Source organism: Misgurnus anguillicaudatus, chromosome 8 (genome assembly GCF_027580225.2).
Source record: "Misgurnus anguillicaudatus chromosome 8, ASM2758022v2, whole genome shotgun sequence".
NCBI lineage: Eukaryota > Metazoa > Chordata > Actinopteri > Cypriniformes > Cobitidae > Misgurnus > Misgurnus anguillicaudatus.
Window position 1 is genome coordinate 35,454,701 of NC_073344.2, and position 16,279 is coordinate 35,470,979.

The 16,279-nt window shown below is 36.8% G+C and overlaps 1 protein-coding gene across 2 annotated transcripts; it reads left to right on the plus strand.

The window, feature by feature from the left end:
• Positions 1 to 282: 282 nt before the first annotated feature.
• On the plus strand, positions 283 to 15,144 carry senp2 (SUMO specific peptidase 2). 2 transcript variants are annotated; one of them, XM_073870789.1, is made up of 17 exons: positions 283 to 745; positions 1,191 to 1,248; positions 2,452 to 2,558; positions 2,669 to 2,747; positions 2,879 to 2,963; positions 3,047 to 3,212; positions 3,331 to 3,437; positions 3,533 to 3,612; positions 3,715 to 3,772; positions 3,891 to 3,969; positions 4,066 to 4,215; positions 8,302 to 8,433; positions 8,655 to 8,861; positions 9,509 to 9,588; positions 10,046 to 10,130; positions 10,211 to 10,306; positions 13,799 to 15,144. In XM_073870789.1, exons 1-17 carry the CDS (start codon positions 581 to 583, stop codon positions 13,862 to 13,864), a joined length of 1,800 nt encoding a protein of 599 aa, XP_073726890.1. In that variant the 5' UTR covers positions 283 to 580; the 3' UTR covers positions 13,865 to 15,144. The 2 variants fall into 2 exon arrangements, with proteins under 2 accessions (XP_073726890.1, XP_073726891.1); XM_073870790.1 differs by having other exon boundaries at positions 285 to 745; positions 3,050 to 3,212.
• Positions 15,145 to 16,279: the final 1,135 nt, after the last annotated feature.

The following is a 16,279-nucleotide window of genomic DNA, read 5'->3' on the forward strand; positions in this document are numbered from 1 at the left end:
ATTCGACTAGTTGTTGTAAAGCTACATTTAAAACCTCAAATGTAGCATGACAACAGGCTTTAATGTTCACACAATGTACTGACATTTGTGAAAATAGTTTAGTCATGTCTGTAGACGAACGCGGCACATTTAAAACGCAACAAGCACATCCACACGAGTTTACTTCCACTTTGAGCCATGTGATGTTCAGTGATACTTCTCATTGGGTAGTCGATTCAGCTCACTAGATAAATAGCTTCATTTTAACTCCTCATTAAACGGTTTAAACAACAGACGGAACTCATACAAAAAATTGTAAATTAAGCGGTGTTATTCTTTCAGAAAAAAACACCATTACTGCTAGAAATTATTGCCATTACTGTTTGTTTTTAAGACCTCAGCGCAACAGTGGATAGTGGGAGGGCTAGCATATCATAAGATGTAAATCAGATGACAAGTCAATGACGCATTAAACGCGCTTTCGGTTAGCTACGGAAGGCTATTGAAACCATGAACTCATCCGTTTTTTGATGACAGACTTTTTAGTATAGACCTGGCACTAACAAACGAAAGGGAGTCTTATTCATCGTGGTGGTTTGTGATGTATGAATGGATTGTTGACGGATTATCGTCGCTCTTCGTCCCTTTTTCTGGTGGAAAACCCGCAGCGTGGCCTAGCGAGCACGGCAACGATAAAGAAGCGCGAGCCGCGGGCACAGACGCACAGCGGCAGGAAAGCAGCAGGCCCGCCAAACGGAACTATCAAAGTGTGACGTATTAGTATTTTGTTTTCTCGTCTATTTGTGAATTTCTTCAGATTTTTGTTTCGATATTAATGAAGTAAGTTACAAATACTATATTTTTGGTGGGTGTCCAGTTTCAACTAACGTTATATTTGTCATTATGCGCAGCGTACAGTTCAATGTTTACATTGTGGACAGTTATTATACACGTTCATAATATTTTTGACACAGTCTGTGAAAACCCAACTAAAGACCTTTTTACCACATAATCTTTACTACATGATCCTGTTGTGTATTCATTAGTGTTGTGTAGCAAACACTTAAAAAATACCAAAACTGGATCTTTTTTAAATCACAATTGCTACCGCTTAGTACTATTTGGATTGTATTGCAGACCTTTTATTTTAATTTATCTGATTTACTATCAAATGAATTCATAGTAATTTGTGTTCATTTATTATGTGTTGCAGTGTGTACTCTGCTGATGGTGTGGGTGAATATCCAGAGACCAAAAGAGCAAGACACGGTAAATATATAGATAATCTTTCATGTTTAGATTAAGGTGACCAGATTTTTAAAATGAAAACCGGGGACATTTCCTAGTTAAATGGTGAAAATATCATTAAAATCTCATTTTTTGTTATCTATGAATTAAAAAATGGGGACAAAATGTTTTTTTTAAGTTTTTTTTTTATTGTTGTGGGTTCACTGCAAAAAATTACTTTCTTCTTACTTAATAGTGTTTTTGTCTTGTTTTCAGTCCAAATATCTAAAAAATCTCTAAACAAGATGCATTTTCTTGATAAGCAAAATCCCCTAAGAAAAATCTAGCTTAAAGACAAAAAAAAAAAAATTTAATTTGTGCTTAAAACATGCAAAACATATTTTTCTGAATTAAGTAGTGGTAGGTTTTTTTGCTTGTTTTAAGCACAAATTTGATATTTTGGTCTAAAAATTAGACGTATATTCTTAGGTCATTTTGCCCATCAAGAAAATGCATCTTTACTTAAGAATTTTTGTATTTGTACTGAAAACAAGAGAAAAATATTAATAAGAAAGTTATTTTTGCAGTGTTTCTAATTCAATTAATTGAACAATTTCTGTAGCCTAAAAATTAATTTTCTCCCGTCATACCTCATCAAAAATGACTTCTAAGGTACTACTTCAGCTGATTTCATAACATTGTAAATGTGAAGAACAGAAGGAATAATGCAAAATGTAAACATATTTAGCCTACACAAAACAAATGCTCCGTAACATACTGTGATCAGTTCACTTCATTGGTTTATTATTTTAATTTAACATGAGTAGTTAGTACCTTAAGCCCCCATAACTTTAACTGTTTTCATATCTTATGATAACTTGATTGATGATAATGATGCTTTCTCGTGTCTCGTTGTAAATTCTTCATCGCTAAATCAGTGGCGTGCGCAAGTAATAAGTAGCTCGCGGCCCCCTCTGCTGGTGAAAATAATCATTACATGATTGCTCCGGTCTGGTACTACAAACGCTATGTTGATCGGGTTTTTCAGTGTATTTACTGATTGTTTTGGACATGCTGTAAAACGGGGACATTTCCGGGGACAGCTTCAGTAGGGGACAGAACACCAAAAACCGGGACTGTCCCCGGAAAACGGGGACGTCTGGTCACCTTAGTTTAGATCACACATGTTTGCGATTCTAGAGAGGTCAAAAACATGTTTACAATTTGTGCCCATGTTGTTTACAGATGTGATCATCAGGGTTGTCAAGAAGACCTTCGCTGGGATCGCAGGGTTGTTTCGTTCGAGACACCACAGAAATGGCGAACATGCAAAGCAGAGATCCTTCACACAGGTATGAATGCATAATCCACCAGCAATTCGATGACAAATGCTTCATTGTTCACGGCAGCTTTGGGTTTACGTGTTTTGCATGTTGTCTTGTTTTGCTTCCTGTTGGCTCAGGTTAACAGGGTTACCTTTATGGGGATTGATGACATAAACAGCAACAGCCTAAGTACATGGATGGAAAACGGCGAAATGGGTGAGTGATCGTTCAGTTCCCCAAAAAAAATGATTCATCGTAGTTCACTGTAAGTCGCTTTGGATAAACGTGTCTGTGAATACGTCTGCATGTCACCATTGTAGTGTCAATAATGTTTTTTTTTCACTCAGATAAACATATAGATATTGGGCTCAAGAATAAAGAGAGAACAGCACCCAATGTCCACCATAACCCACAGGCTTTAAGAAAGCTTGAGTAAGTAATATTTAATTTATTATAGAAACACCGTTTAGAGGAAGTTTAGTTTCCCTTAACATTGTCTGTGTTAATCTGCTAAGCAGTGGAGCAATGCTGTACAAAGGAAGCCAGGACAGAGGCAGGGAGATGCCCCAGCGCAGATCCTTAAAACTGGTGCCGTCTTGCACCACTCAAGGCCTGAGCACAAGGCCGTCTGAGATGGAGCACACCAGCCGCACGCACAAACCGTGCCTGACTGTGGAGGAGGTAGGAAAAGTGTCATTGAATTGTATCGTATCATCAGTGTTGATTTAGTTTGCTTTTTATAAACAAAGAGGCTTGTGAGACTGATGTCCTTGTGATGTCTCTGTGATGTTTGATTTAGGCATTGAGAGAAAGTGATCGAGAGCATTACAGGAGACTTGTAGAAATGGCTTCGGAGAAATACTCGAATAGTAAACCATTGCCGTTTGGACGCATGAAGTCTCCAATGTATGTACATGCAAGTTTTAAATTTTTCTTTTAATAAGTGCATGCTGGATTTAATTATAAAAGAGGACTTTAACAATATTTCCAATATTATTCAGCTCAGCGTTTCCCCTTGATGGACACAAGTCCACCTCCTTTAGTCGCACTACTGACATAAGTAGACCTGTCCCATTGAGGGGTGAGTTACAGATGTTTTTATTTTTCATTCCTTCTTAGCATTGTTCAAATCCTTGATGAAAAGCTATTTTTTAAACCACATTTTGTGTTTGTTTGACATCAGCTATCCCTAACATATCTGTGTGGAGGGATCCAAAATCATTGGCACATAATAAAGACAGGTAATACTGTTTTTATATATATATACTAGTTTTTTCGTTTGTTGTCGTGACTTTTTATCAGCCCACCTGCATTTGTATACTTTTAAGTTGTTTATTTATTTCTCTTGCTCTACTACAGAACAATAGATATCAGTCGGAGAACTTCGGGATGTGATGTAAGGGATACGGGCCTGGATGGGCAAACTTTAAGAAAAATTGTAAGTGCTGACTGACCCTAGACATGTACTTTATTATTTGAAGTTATTAAAACTGGGCTGTAATTATTTATTTGTGTTTTCTTGCTGTCTCTTTAGCCTGTAGATGTGGATTTGTCAGCTGAGGTTGAAGCCAGATTAAATCTTAAGGAGAAAGATGTAGCAGCAGGACCTTTGTTAACCTCCAGACCTGAACCTCTTACTGATATAGTAAGGCATGCTGGAGAGGAGTTTCCAAGACTCAGCAAGGTTAGTTTCTATGAAATCTAAACCCTGAATGAATTACCAGTGCTTGCCATCATGAGTCAAACAAAACACCATAGCATGGAAGATAGCAATGCTCGTCCAAACAAACGTTATTCTTCTACAAGAATAGCTAGATTCAAATTGCATTTATTTTTTAATTATTATTTTTTTAAAGAGCCAGTAAGATGCCAATTTTAAGCGTCCTTTCACTGTTTATAAGTCCCGGACAACAGGTTTAAATGCATGCAAGGTCAAAAAACGCAATTTTTCTCAAAATATACATTTAAAGGACAAGTTCGGTATTTTATACTTAAAGCTCTGTTTTCAGATTGTTTATGATGAAATAGAACGGTTTTGACTGAAATTTCGACATTTGCGGCTGCCCCGAGAATTTTTGGGTGTTTGTGTTTCAGCTCCTACCTTTAAAATGGGTTTAATGGTGCACTGGAACAATCCTTTCTAAAATGCATTAAACTTTCGTTTACAAAGACGTGAAACTTATCGAGTGGTCAGGGGTGTTCAATGATATGCTCACACAAAAATCGCGTTAAAAGATGCTTTCCAACAGCTGTTTTAGCATTCGTTGTTAACTTGTGGACCTATTTTTCCAAACGCCTCACACCCGTACATTCTTCCGCTTAGAGCTTGAATAATAGACACTCCAGCCCAGGTGGTGGCGCTAATCCGCCATTGCCAATTGCAAGAATAGAAACAAAGTTCCCGGCGGCGGAGTAATACCTCACAGCACAACTAATACAAGTCAATGAAGTTGGCAAAAACTACGATAAAACCTGTTGGAATGCGTATTTTGCAGCGATTTCTGCGCGAGCACACCAGTGAACACCCCTGACCACTCGGTGAGTTTCACGTCTTTGTAAACGAAAGTTTAATGCATTTTAAGAAGGATTGTTCCAGTGCACCATTAAACCCATTGTAAAGGTAGGAGCTGAAACACAAACACCCAAAAATTCTCTGGCCAGCCGCATATGTCGAAATTTCAGTCAAAACCGTTCTATTTCATCATAAACAATCTGAAAACAGGGCTTTAAGTGTAAAATACCGAACTAAACCCCACCTTTCAGTAGCCTACTCTGCTCTGATTGGTCAACTGACAGAGTCTCCGCACAGATCAGTGGCACAGACCAACAGTAGTGCAACATGTATTGACCTAGTGCTAACATGATTTACTGAGAAGACATTATCGACATCAATACACATCATTCATCATTAATCCAAGCAATAAAAATGATGATAAAAACTAAAATTTTACACTCATTTACGCATTTATGTAAGCTAACTGGGCCATAGCAAAACCGTAAGTGCAGCATGGGTTAGTCGCTTGCTAACGTGACTCTATGACAGTATATTAAGAGTTTAAAAAACAACATCATTCATCATTAGTCCAGATTATAAAAACGACAACAGACAGTAACATTTTTACACTCATTTAAGCAAGGATGTAGCTATAATCATACTTAAAGGTTATGGTTAGGAGACACATGTTGTTCCAAATAAAGTGGGTACTAAACCATCTTTCATTGCCAAACGTCTAGTAAAAAAGTAATTTTAACCACAGATTCTTCACAGCCAAACGTTTAGTATATCCCTCCTTGAAAAAGTAATTTTAACCACAGATTCTTCATATACAGTCTTGTTCAAAATAATAGCAGTACAATGTGACTAACCAGAATAATCAAGGTTTTAAGTATATTTTTTTATTGCTACGTGGCAAACAAGTTACCAGTAGGTTCAGTAGATTCTCAGAAAACAAATGAGACCCAGCATTCATGATATGCACGCTCTTAAGGCTGTGCAATTGGGCAATTAGTTGAATTAGTTGAAAGGGGTGTTTTCAAAAAAATAGCAGTGTGGCATTCAATCACTGAGGTCATCAATTTTGTGAAGAAACAGGTGTGAATCAGGTGGCCCCTATTTGAGGATGAAGCCAACACTTGTTGAACATGCATTTACAAGCTGAGGAAAATGGGTCGTTCAAGACATTGTTCAGAAGAACAGCGTACTTTGATTAAAAAGTTGATTGGAGAGGGGAAAACCTATAAAGAGGTGCAAAAAATGATAGGCTGTTCAGCTAAAATGATCTCCAATGCCTTAAAATGGAGAGCAAAACCAGAGAGACGTGGAAGAAAACGGAAGACAACCATCAAAATGGATAGAAGAATAACCAGAATGGCAAAGGCTCAGCCAATGATCACCTCCAGGATGATCAAAGACAGTCTGGAGTTACCTGTAAGTACTGTGACAGTTAGAAGACGTCTGTGTGAAGCTAATCTATTTTCAAGAATCCCCCGCAAAGTCCCTCTGTTAAAAAAAAGGCATGTGCAGAAGAAGTTACAATTTGCCAAAGAACACATCAACTGGCCTAAAGAGAAATGGAGGAACATTTTGTGGACTGATGAGAGTAAAATTGTTCTTTTTGGGTCCAAGGGCCACAGGCAGTTTGTGAGACGACCCCCAAACTCTGAATTCAATCCACAGTACACAGTGAAGACAGTGAAGCATGGAGGTGCAAGCATCATGATATGGGCATGTTTCTCCTACTATGGTGTTGGGCCTATTTATCGCATACCAGGGATCATGGATCAGTTTGCATATGTTAAAATACTTGAAGAGGTCATGTTGCCCTATACTGAAGAGGACATGCCCTTGAAATGGTTGTTTCAATAAGACAATCACCCAAAACACACTAGTAAACGGTCAAAGTCTTGGTTCCAAACCAACAAAATTAATGTTATGGAGTGGCCAGCCCAATCTCCAGACCTTAATCCAATTGAGAACTTGTGGGGTGATATCAAAAATGCTGTAAAACCAAGAAATGTGAATGAATTGTGGAATGTTGTTAAAGAATCATGGAGTGGAATAACAGCTGAGAGACGCAACAAGTTGGTTGACTCCATGCCACACAGATGTCAAGCAGTTTTAAAAAACTGTGGTCATACAACTAAATATTAGTTTAGTGATTCACAGGATTGCTAAATCCCAAAAAAAAAAAAATGTTTGTACAAAATAGTTTTGAGTTTGTACAGTCAAAGGTAGACACTGCTATTTTTTTGAACACACCCCTTTCAACTAATTGCCCAATTGCACAGCCTTAAGAGCGTGCATATCATGAATGCTGGGTCTTGTTTGTTTTCTGAGAATCTACTGAACCTACTGGTAACTTGTTTGCCACGTAGCAATAAAAAATATACTAAAAACCTTGATTATTCTGGTTAGTCACATTGTACTGCTATTATTTTGAACAAGACTGTATCTTCATCCTTTGGTAGTGAAAACAACACAAACTGAAAACACTGCGTGATATGATGTTTACACACTAACTAGCTGTGGGCAGGTCATAGTTTTTGTTTGTCCCGCGGGCAAGGCTGTAGGTGGAGATTATTATGCAAATTGTTGGTATTAAGTGCATCAAGTCAGGCAGGAGATTCAATCCATATGACGACTCGTTTCAGCAATTCAGAGTCGACTTCCTACTTTAGAAGCCAATAACTTTATTAATCATGCACTTTTTGGTTCAACTACTTTGCACATTGTTTACATTGATGGACAGCTACATGATACTGCAACATGGGTCATTTTCAATTTTGGATCTGTGTGGCTCTTTTAGACAAATTGTAATTAAAGGGATAGTACAAGCAAAAAATAACTCTGTCATCATTTACTAAACAGTTTTGGGGCACCATTGACTTCCATAGTATTTTTTCTACTGTAGAAGTCAGTGGTGCTCCTGCTTCTTTCTTTATAACAAATATCTGCGTTTAGTGGAACAAAGCCATTTATACAGGTTTGGAGCACGTTGAGAATGAGTAAATGATGACAGATTTGCCAATTTTTTGTGGAACTATACTTGAAGTTCCATCATGTTGAATTCAGTTACTGTGAAAAATTCCTATAACATGCATAGTAATAAATGGCAGTAATAAAATGTATTTTAATAAATGTTTAATATGTACTTTAGTTTGTAAATGATGATCATGTAAAGGGTTAAATTTTCTACCTATTTATCGTCTCACATTTGGTCCCTTTTATCTGGAATTCAAGTCAAAATTTTGTTTGCATGTTTTGTAACAGGAGATGATGCAGGAAGTGAGTGCTGCTCTTTCCCAGAGGGATCCAAACCTGGTTCTGTGTAGTGCTTTCAAACTGCGAATCACACAGAGGGATCTGGCAACCCTGCAAGAGTGCAACTGGCTGAATGATGAGGCAATGCCTAAAAGTTTCATTTCACAAAAGATTTGTGTTGTATTTCATACATTAGTGTGTAGGTGAGATGTTCATTCTAATCTTTCTTAATCTGACAAACAAAAAGTTTTCAAAAAAAACAAAAAACAGATAGTTTAGTCAATTGTGATAGTGATGATCTAAATGTTCTGGAAAAACATCCTAATAAGCCATTCTTAACATTTTATTCTTGTTGTTCTCAGGTGATCAATTTCTACATGAATCTCGTGATGTCACGCAGTGAACAGGAAGTAGGGTGCAGAAAGGTCTTTTCTTTCAGTACCTTCCTCTTTCCCAAGTTGCACGGTGGTGGACATGCTGCAGTAAGGCGCTGGACTAAGGCTGTAGACCTTTTCCTCTATGACATCATTCTGGTCCCCCTTCACCTGGGTGTTCATTGGGCCCTTGCTGTGAGTAATCCACTTTTAATATAATATTGTGACCCTCTCTGTGAAATTCAGGCTAAAGTCTTGTAATGTAATTATGAGATTAGGAGCATCAAATTTGATTTTAGTCATAGTTTTCACATTTATATCAGTCTTTGACACAACCTTACTCAGTGAATATTAAACAAGCACGCCCCTACCCCAATATAATCTGGACCTTCTTTTGATAGACCCGCCCCACACATACACCACCCAGGCAACGATGTCAGTTAGTAGACACGCCCCTTTCTGCTGATTGGCTGCAAGTGTGTTTTGGTACTTGGCCTGACTCCCTTTTCCAAAGTGTTTCTCAGAAATCGTGCACCCCGCCTTTAAAGATATCAAGATTTAAGTGTCACAGAATGTTCTTTACATTATGTTGGGATATTTTATGTAAATTGGAAATCATTAGGCCCTGTTTATACCTGGTATCAAGATGCGTTTTGGTCAATCGGATCACCAGTGAATGAGAGCAACACATGGCCGTTTGCACCTGGTGTTTTAATCTGTCACTTTTGTCCACTTATGACTGCATCTGTCCTGATTACTTTGAGGGGATGGTCTATAATTGTATTTCTTTCTGCCTGAGAAAGTATAGGTTGTGTAAATTGTCTTCATTTTCTTTGTCCTAGGTTGTGGACTTTAAATCAAAGTCTGTACGATCATACGACTCCATGGGACAAAGGCATGATGACATATGCAACATGATACTGTAAGTATGATTGTACTTACTTTACTGTACTTGCTGATTGTAAATACTGTAAGAAACATTTAGCAAATAAAATATAGGTTTGGTTTAATTATGCAAGAAATTAAAAAAGAAAACATTGTTTAACGTGTTTTAAATAATGTACACATGCAGGAGATGAAAACTTATATCAGTTTTATCAGTAGTCTTAAAAAAGCTGTTTTGGGCTAACATGTTAAGATCGTGAGACCAGACAAATATTTCTTACTTTATATGTGTACCCATCTATTTATAAAATGAGTAACTCAAACTGTTACTTTTTATGATGCTGTGTTAGTATACTAGGTCCAATGATGTAAACACTTACTAAGTGAGCCAAGATGTATTAATAGCAATCATTGTTTTTATATATCAATGTGAAAACATAGTTTGATCAGAAGATACCACACCCTCACATTTACGGGATGACTTTGTTTAATAGGCTTTATTTGAAAGAGGAGTTCAAGGTAAAGAAGGGAAAAGATCTGGATGTCTCAAAATGGACAACCTGCAGTTTACGACCCACTGTAAGCAGCTGCTTAATGTTTGCTAACTTTTATAAGTTTGTTGTGGATTTGTTAAGCTCAAATCATCTCAACATTTGCAGGAGATTCCTCAGCAGAAGAACGGAAGTGACTGTGGTGTGTTCGTATGCAAATATGCCGATTATATTGCCAGAGGGCACAGCCTCACATTCAGACAGGTACTGCTTTATCTAACATGGATGATTATATAATTGCGGCTACATTGGGTGTCCAATGTCATTTTTTTCTGCTATTTTCAAATGGTTATATTTTTAAAGGGGCAATGAATCTGTCGATTTTATTGTTTTATACCGTTGTCTGAGGTCTACTTTTGATGTTCACATGATTTTTACAATCAAAAACATCAAAACCAATAAGTAATAGGCTATTTTGTATAATGGATTAGTGGCTCTCGGAGAAATGGTTTGTTTGAAGGGCCGCATTGAAGACCTGGACGTAAATGCCCACTGCTATGATTGGATGGCTTCATTCCCCGTCATTACATGTGGGGAAATGTTTTAAAAACATTATTGTGTAAAAATAGTAGCTGAACACATTTATGTTTGAGCCACAACAGTTTCTGTGTGCTAAAGATGAAATACATATGACAATACGTATGGTAAAGTAGAAACAAAACTTTAAACTCGAAGTGACTAAATTACCGTATACAACACAGTAAGCGCGCATCAGAATCTAAATTGGGGCTGGTAAGTCCTTCCTTATCACTAACTTTGTATATTTCTGTCGTTATATTACAGTCGTATTGTTAAGTGTTGCACCTTTATTAATCGTTTAATGTTTTTAGTAATTTTTTTAATGTTTTGTTATTACACGGATGTTACAACAGGACATATCAAGCGATCTCTTCTAACAAAGCAATAGTGAAACGCAGTAACTTAAATAAAGTAAAATGTTTTACTCACTGTGTATACTGCTGTGTCATTTTTGTCAGATCCAATATTAGGGGTGCTTTTAATTGTAGTCTCTCTGCAAATCCAGCATTGACTTGTGGCGTCTTTAAAAATGAATCCGCGGTACACAAAGTAAGCAAACACTCCCCACGCCAGATGGAACTTCTTTAAAGCTCATGTTCTTTCTGTGTTTTTGAAGCTTTGATTGTGTTTATAGTGGGCAATATAACGTGTTCATGTTTTGCGTGTAAAAAAAACGTGGTATTGTTCACACAATTGACTTATCTGTATAGCGCTGTTTCGCTGTTCTCAAAACAGGCTGATGTCTTCCTTGTTCTTTGAAGTCCCTCCTTCAGAAATACGTATCGAGTTCTGATTGTGTAGTTTGTTTAATGTGTTGTGATTCGCACAGCTTAGCTTAGCAGAGCCATTTGAGCCAAAGCTGGTGATTGATGTATTCCTGTGGGCGGAGTTTAGTCAACGAACTGTTTTACTGACGTAATTCTATTAACCTGTTAACCCTCTTTCCATTTTCTGAACCCCCTCCCACAAAACTGTCATAGCCAAACTAAAATAGATACAGTTTATGAAGTCTTTGCACTAAAATCATAAGTTTGGTCTCATTTGAAAGCAGACACTTGGAAGTTTATTAAGAGGTAAAAATTAGTTACTGTCATAATGAAAAAAGTTGTTATAGAGAGCTTAAATTATACTTTTTTATTAACTCCACCAAACCTGTATGAAATATTGTTATGAAAATCTAAATGAAACTGGCCTTGGAGCAATCTAGAAATGCTCTGCAGATAAAGCCACAGGTCTGACCATGTTCTGTTTTAAATCTGAAGATGATACCTCTAAAACTCTGTATTTTATGAAATGTTTTTTAGACCCATGTCATGTACATTTATTTAGAGAAAACAGCAAAAATGCAAAGCTAATGTTTGTTTATTTATATCTCACAACATCCTTTCAGTTTATTGTCCTATTGCTCCGGATTTTAAACAGACTCATTAAATAGGCATCTGGATGAGTCATTAACAACTTTTAATCCGGGATATGGCTGTCTAAATGTTTATTTTATTATTATTATTAATAATTACTCATACATTCTATTTAGTGTTTTATTTCCTCCTTTTGTCTCAATTCACTTTCTTTTTATTAAATTCCTTTCTTACAAAAAGAAACTTTCCTTAAAGAAGCTTTACCAGTCAAAATTATTCCTAGAAACATATATCTCATATCTCCAGACAGCAGATGTTTACAGAACAGCTAGTATGTTAGCTTAGCATGCCATCAAAACACTACAAATAAAAGCATTTATAATAAAACTCACATTATAACATGAAAAGTCGTGTGCTTAAACAATCATGCGTGATCTGATGTGGCTTTGGATCATAAAATAAGACCGAAAATAAACAATTTTATGCTATTTATGCTGTTAGCTTTGCTCGATTAGCATAGCATTATAATATACAGTACTGTTATGAGAATACCAGACATAGCGTTAAAAATACAGACAAACCATATATAATCTTAATCGTGTTTATTGTCTCCATGGTTTTAAAACATCAAAACATCTTTATTTGCATGTTATTATAAAAACAGCGATCGATCGTTGCACGTCACTGTTCAAGTTCACGCCTGACTGACAGCTGAGCTGAGCTCTGACGTCTTATTCTATGAAAGTTTCATATTGATACTTTCTGACTTTAGCGCCCTCCGGCTTCACGTTTGAATGAAACAAACTGAGTGTGAATGACTGCAGACTCCAGCTTGCTCATATCGCCATGTTTGGAATAAAAATGGGTGAAATATTACCCAAATCGTGCAGCCCTAGTCTGCGTTCTTCCCAGACTGTTCTTCCACAACCGAACACTCTGTTTTCATGGGTACTCATAACAGATCACCGCGTCAAAATAAAAGTCTCTCAGGAAAAATGTATTTAAAAGTAATTTTGGTTAAATTTGGCAATCTTTAAAGACATTTAAGAAGTTTACTGATTGTTGAGACACTGAATGGTTTGCTTTGCCCCTGGCCCACATGTGTCATGCGAAGCTGTTGGCGGGGCTGCAAAAGTGGTCGTTGTATTTGTGTTTGGAGGAGGTGTTTAAATTCTAATCTCCTGTCATATTTCAGCACATTCCTGAATCAACATTTTCTTTGCTTGGTGCCAAAAAAAATTTTATTTCAGTAAAGAGGACGTTTTCAGTTCTGAAGCTTGCAGGATGTTCGTTTAAGTATGATGACCTCTTATATAACCAAATATAAAGTTAAAACTGATTGTTTAATTCACTGCCCCTTTAAATTTTGGTTAGGGCTACAATAATGAATCGCTAATAATAGGTTATGAAAATAGTTGTCAACGGATGTCATTATCCAGTACCACTATGTGCTTTATACAGCATGAGCTGTGCACTTATAGAGTCAGGCGCTTTTTCTTCGTTTTACTATTTAAAAGCTGGTGCAACTTTCTATTCAAGGTATAAAATATCAAAATTAAAGATTATATTAGTAGAACTCAATGTGTGTCTTTTATACTTAAAAAATACATTGTTATGGCCCGTAACATTTTGTGATCCATGACAATGAGTACCAATTTATTAAAGTAATACAAAATGTAATAGTTTGACAAGAAAAATGACTTTGGACACCAAATGTACCTGCAATAATATAATCACCCAAATGCTTATATGTATGTATATATAAATATATTACAGGTCTTCATCTGAATAACTAAATCATCTTTGTATTTGTCCTTAGAATCACATGCCATATTTCAGAAAAGCTATGATCTGGGAGATTCTCAACCAGAAGCTGCTGCAGTAAGAGTATTGACAGTGTCGTACTAACTGAATCTGACTGACCAAAGCACAGGACCACAACCTGCTCCAGAGACATTTGGCTTAGTTTTTTGCCTCATCTGCCCAATTCTTTAAACAGGACGATGGATTGCTAATTTTTGCACAAGTTACTCGTCGCTGCGGCACAAATCCAAACACTACAAATACAAACATGAGGCTGTAAGTGGAACACTGGACTGAGGTGTGAATAGATGCCACAGGTGGAACCCTCATTGGTATTTTTTGTGAGGTTGGCATCATTCATTCCAGGAATGTAGTCTTATCGCCCCCTTTTGATTATACTGTGAACCGTTCCTGTTCACGAAAGTAGCTGAAGATATTACCTTGTTAAGTTGCAAGATGGACCTTATTTACAGTAAACATTGCTGTGTTTTTAGCATTAATTCTTTTTACATCATATTTGAGGAATGACAATATTTAGCTTGAATAAGATGCAGTGATGTGTTAACTTGGTATTTCAGGTGTGTTTTACAAGCACCTATTTTGCCCGTATCTCTCTCTCAGCACCTCTTGAACAAAGGCATGGTTAAATGTGCATGGCGTTGAAGGTACTTGCATTGACAGCAACAGTATTCAGTGGAGCTAATTAGTCTTTTGTGTCTATCTATATATAGACCTGGCCGCAAGTGCCTTGATCTTGGAACGGCTTGTGTGTTTTTAAAGCCGGGTAGAAGTTCATTGTTGACGATGAATTTTACGGCTTTAAACCTAATGTTACTGCCGCATCCAGCATGCTTGTTTTATAGTTCAACAGAGCTAACTGCAAGTAAAACCGTATTTGGAGGATCGGTAACAGAATGCATTGGTCTGTCTTCATTTAGATACTAAATGCTATATTATTTAAAAATCCCAGTGGCTGTATTAGACGTACTTTTAATTGAACTGGAAATGGAAAGCAGTGATGTTGTGCCAAACATACATTTCAGTTGTTCATTTCTGCAATATTCCTCTAATTCAGTAATATAGGATCAAAAAGTGCTTTAAATCTAACTTGAAGTGAAGAGAAGTTAAGGGTTTATATTTATTTGTCTGTATGTGGCTTTATTTTGTTCGAGTTCATGTGAGATTTGGAGAGTGGGAAATGTAAGAGTGAAGAGTGTTATGTAACTGGCAGTGGATGAGAGGAACTGATGTGAGCTTTAATATTGAAATGAAAAGGCCTACTGCATACGTGCCGTTTTTGTCATTAATGCAGAATGTTTATGGTCATTATTTTTGTAAGTAATAAAGATGCGAAAAGAAAAATTATCTGTCCTTTTTTCCAGTGAAAAACCATCCCTACAGATATACTTTAGCATGTTATTAACAAACATCTCCAATAGATGGCGCCGTTTTATTAAAATATGTAAATCATATCCTGGAAAAGATAAAATAATGTAAACTGAGGTTGTGTCTAAAATATACCTTTAAATATTCTAATGAAAACAAGATTGTGAGCTGTTTTTTGCTGGTCTCCCAGCTTGGTTTAGGCTGGTTTAGCTGTGTTTTGGTCACTTTAAGCTAGTCAGGCTGCGTCAAAATGCTCACACTTGCGGTCTTTGCACTTAACCACCTAAATACTAACATGACGTATTTTCTGTGTTTGGGCGAAGATCCCAAGCGTTATAGAAGTTATAGACCCGATGGGACACACTTAGCAAGTATAAAAATTTCAGTACAGGTAGTGGCAGCAATTTGCACCAAAACCTAAATGTATTTGTTTTTGTTTTGGCTACTTCAAATATATATTTTATGTTAGTTTTTTCTTTAAATAAACACTCTAAAAATGCACATTTGCTGAACTAAAAGATTATTATCTAAACTTATCTGAAACGTTCACAAGCAGAATTCTTGCATCTGTAAAAAACTCTGTGTGTGCGGCTTTATTAAAGTTCATTGTTTATTCAGTGGTCCCTGAATAAATTACAAATTTAATGTTGCAGTTGCAGATGTTTTACAAAATACAGAACAAATTTCTGTTTTATTACCAAAATCTGTAATATCCATTTATTAACTTTCCGGGACATCTCGCGAGGTTTGGGCAAAAGTCTCATGATGCTTTGAAAACCACTCCGTAGCGCTAATCGAGATGGGCCCTGTGCCAAATGGCGCACTTTCAGTCTTGTGGTCTTACAGGATTAGTCCACTTTAAAGATGGGGTCCATCGACTTTTCATAGTAGGACATAAAAATACTATGGTAAGCCCGCACTGCTGCAGGCTCCATGCACTCTACCAACCCAAAAGTCCTTGCGAAAGAGCAATCAGAAGACAGATGGGAGGAGTTCACACTGATGTGCAACTTCTCTTCCTATTTCCGGCGTTACGCTCGAGTCTGTCCCAAAATACGACTCCGATGCACCCTCGGGTCAAGGGTCCCTAAAGTCTACATGATGTCATCAA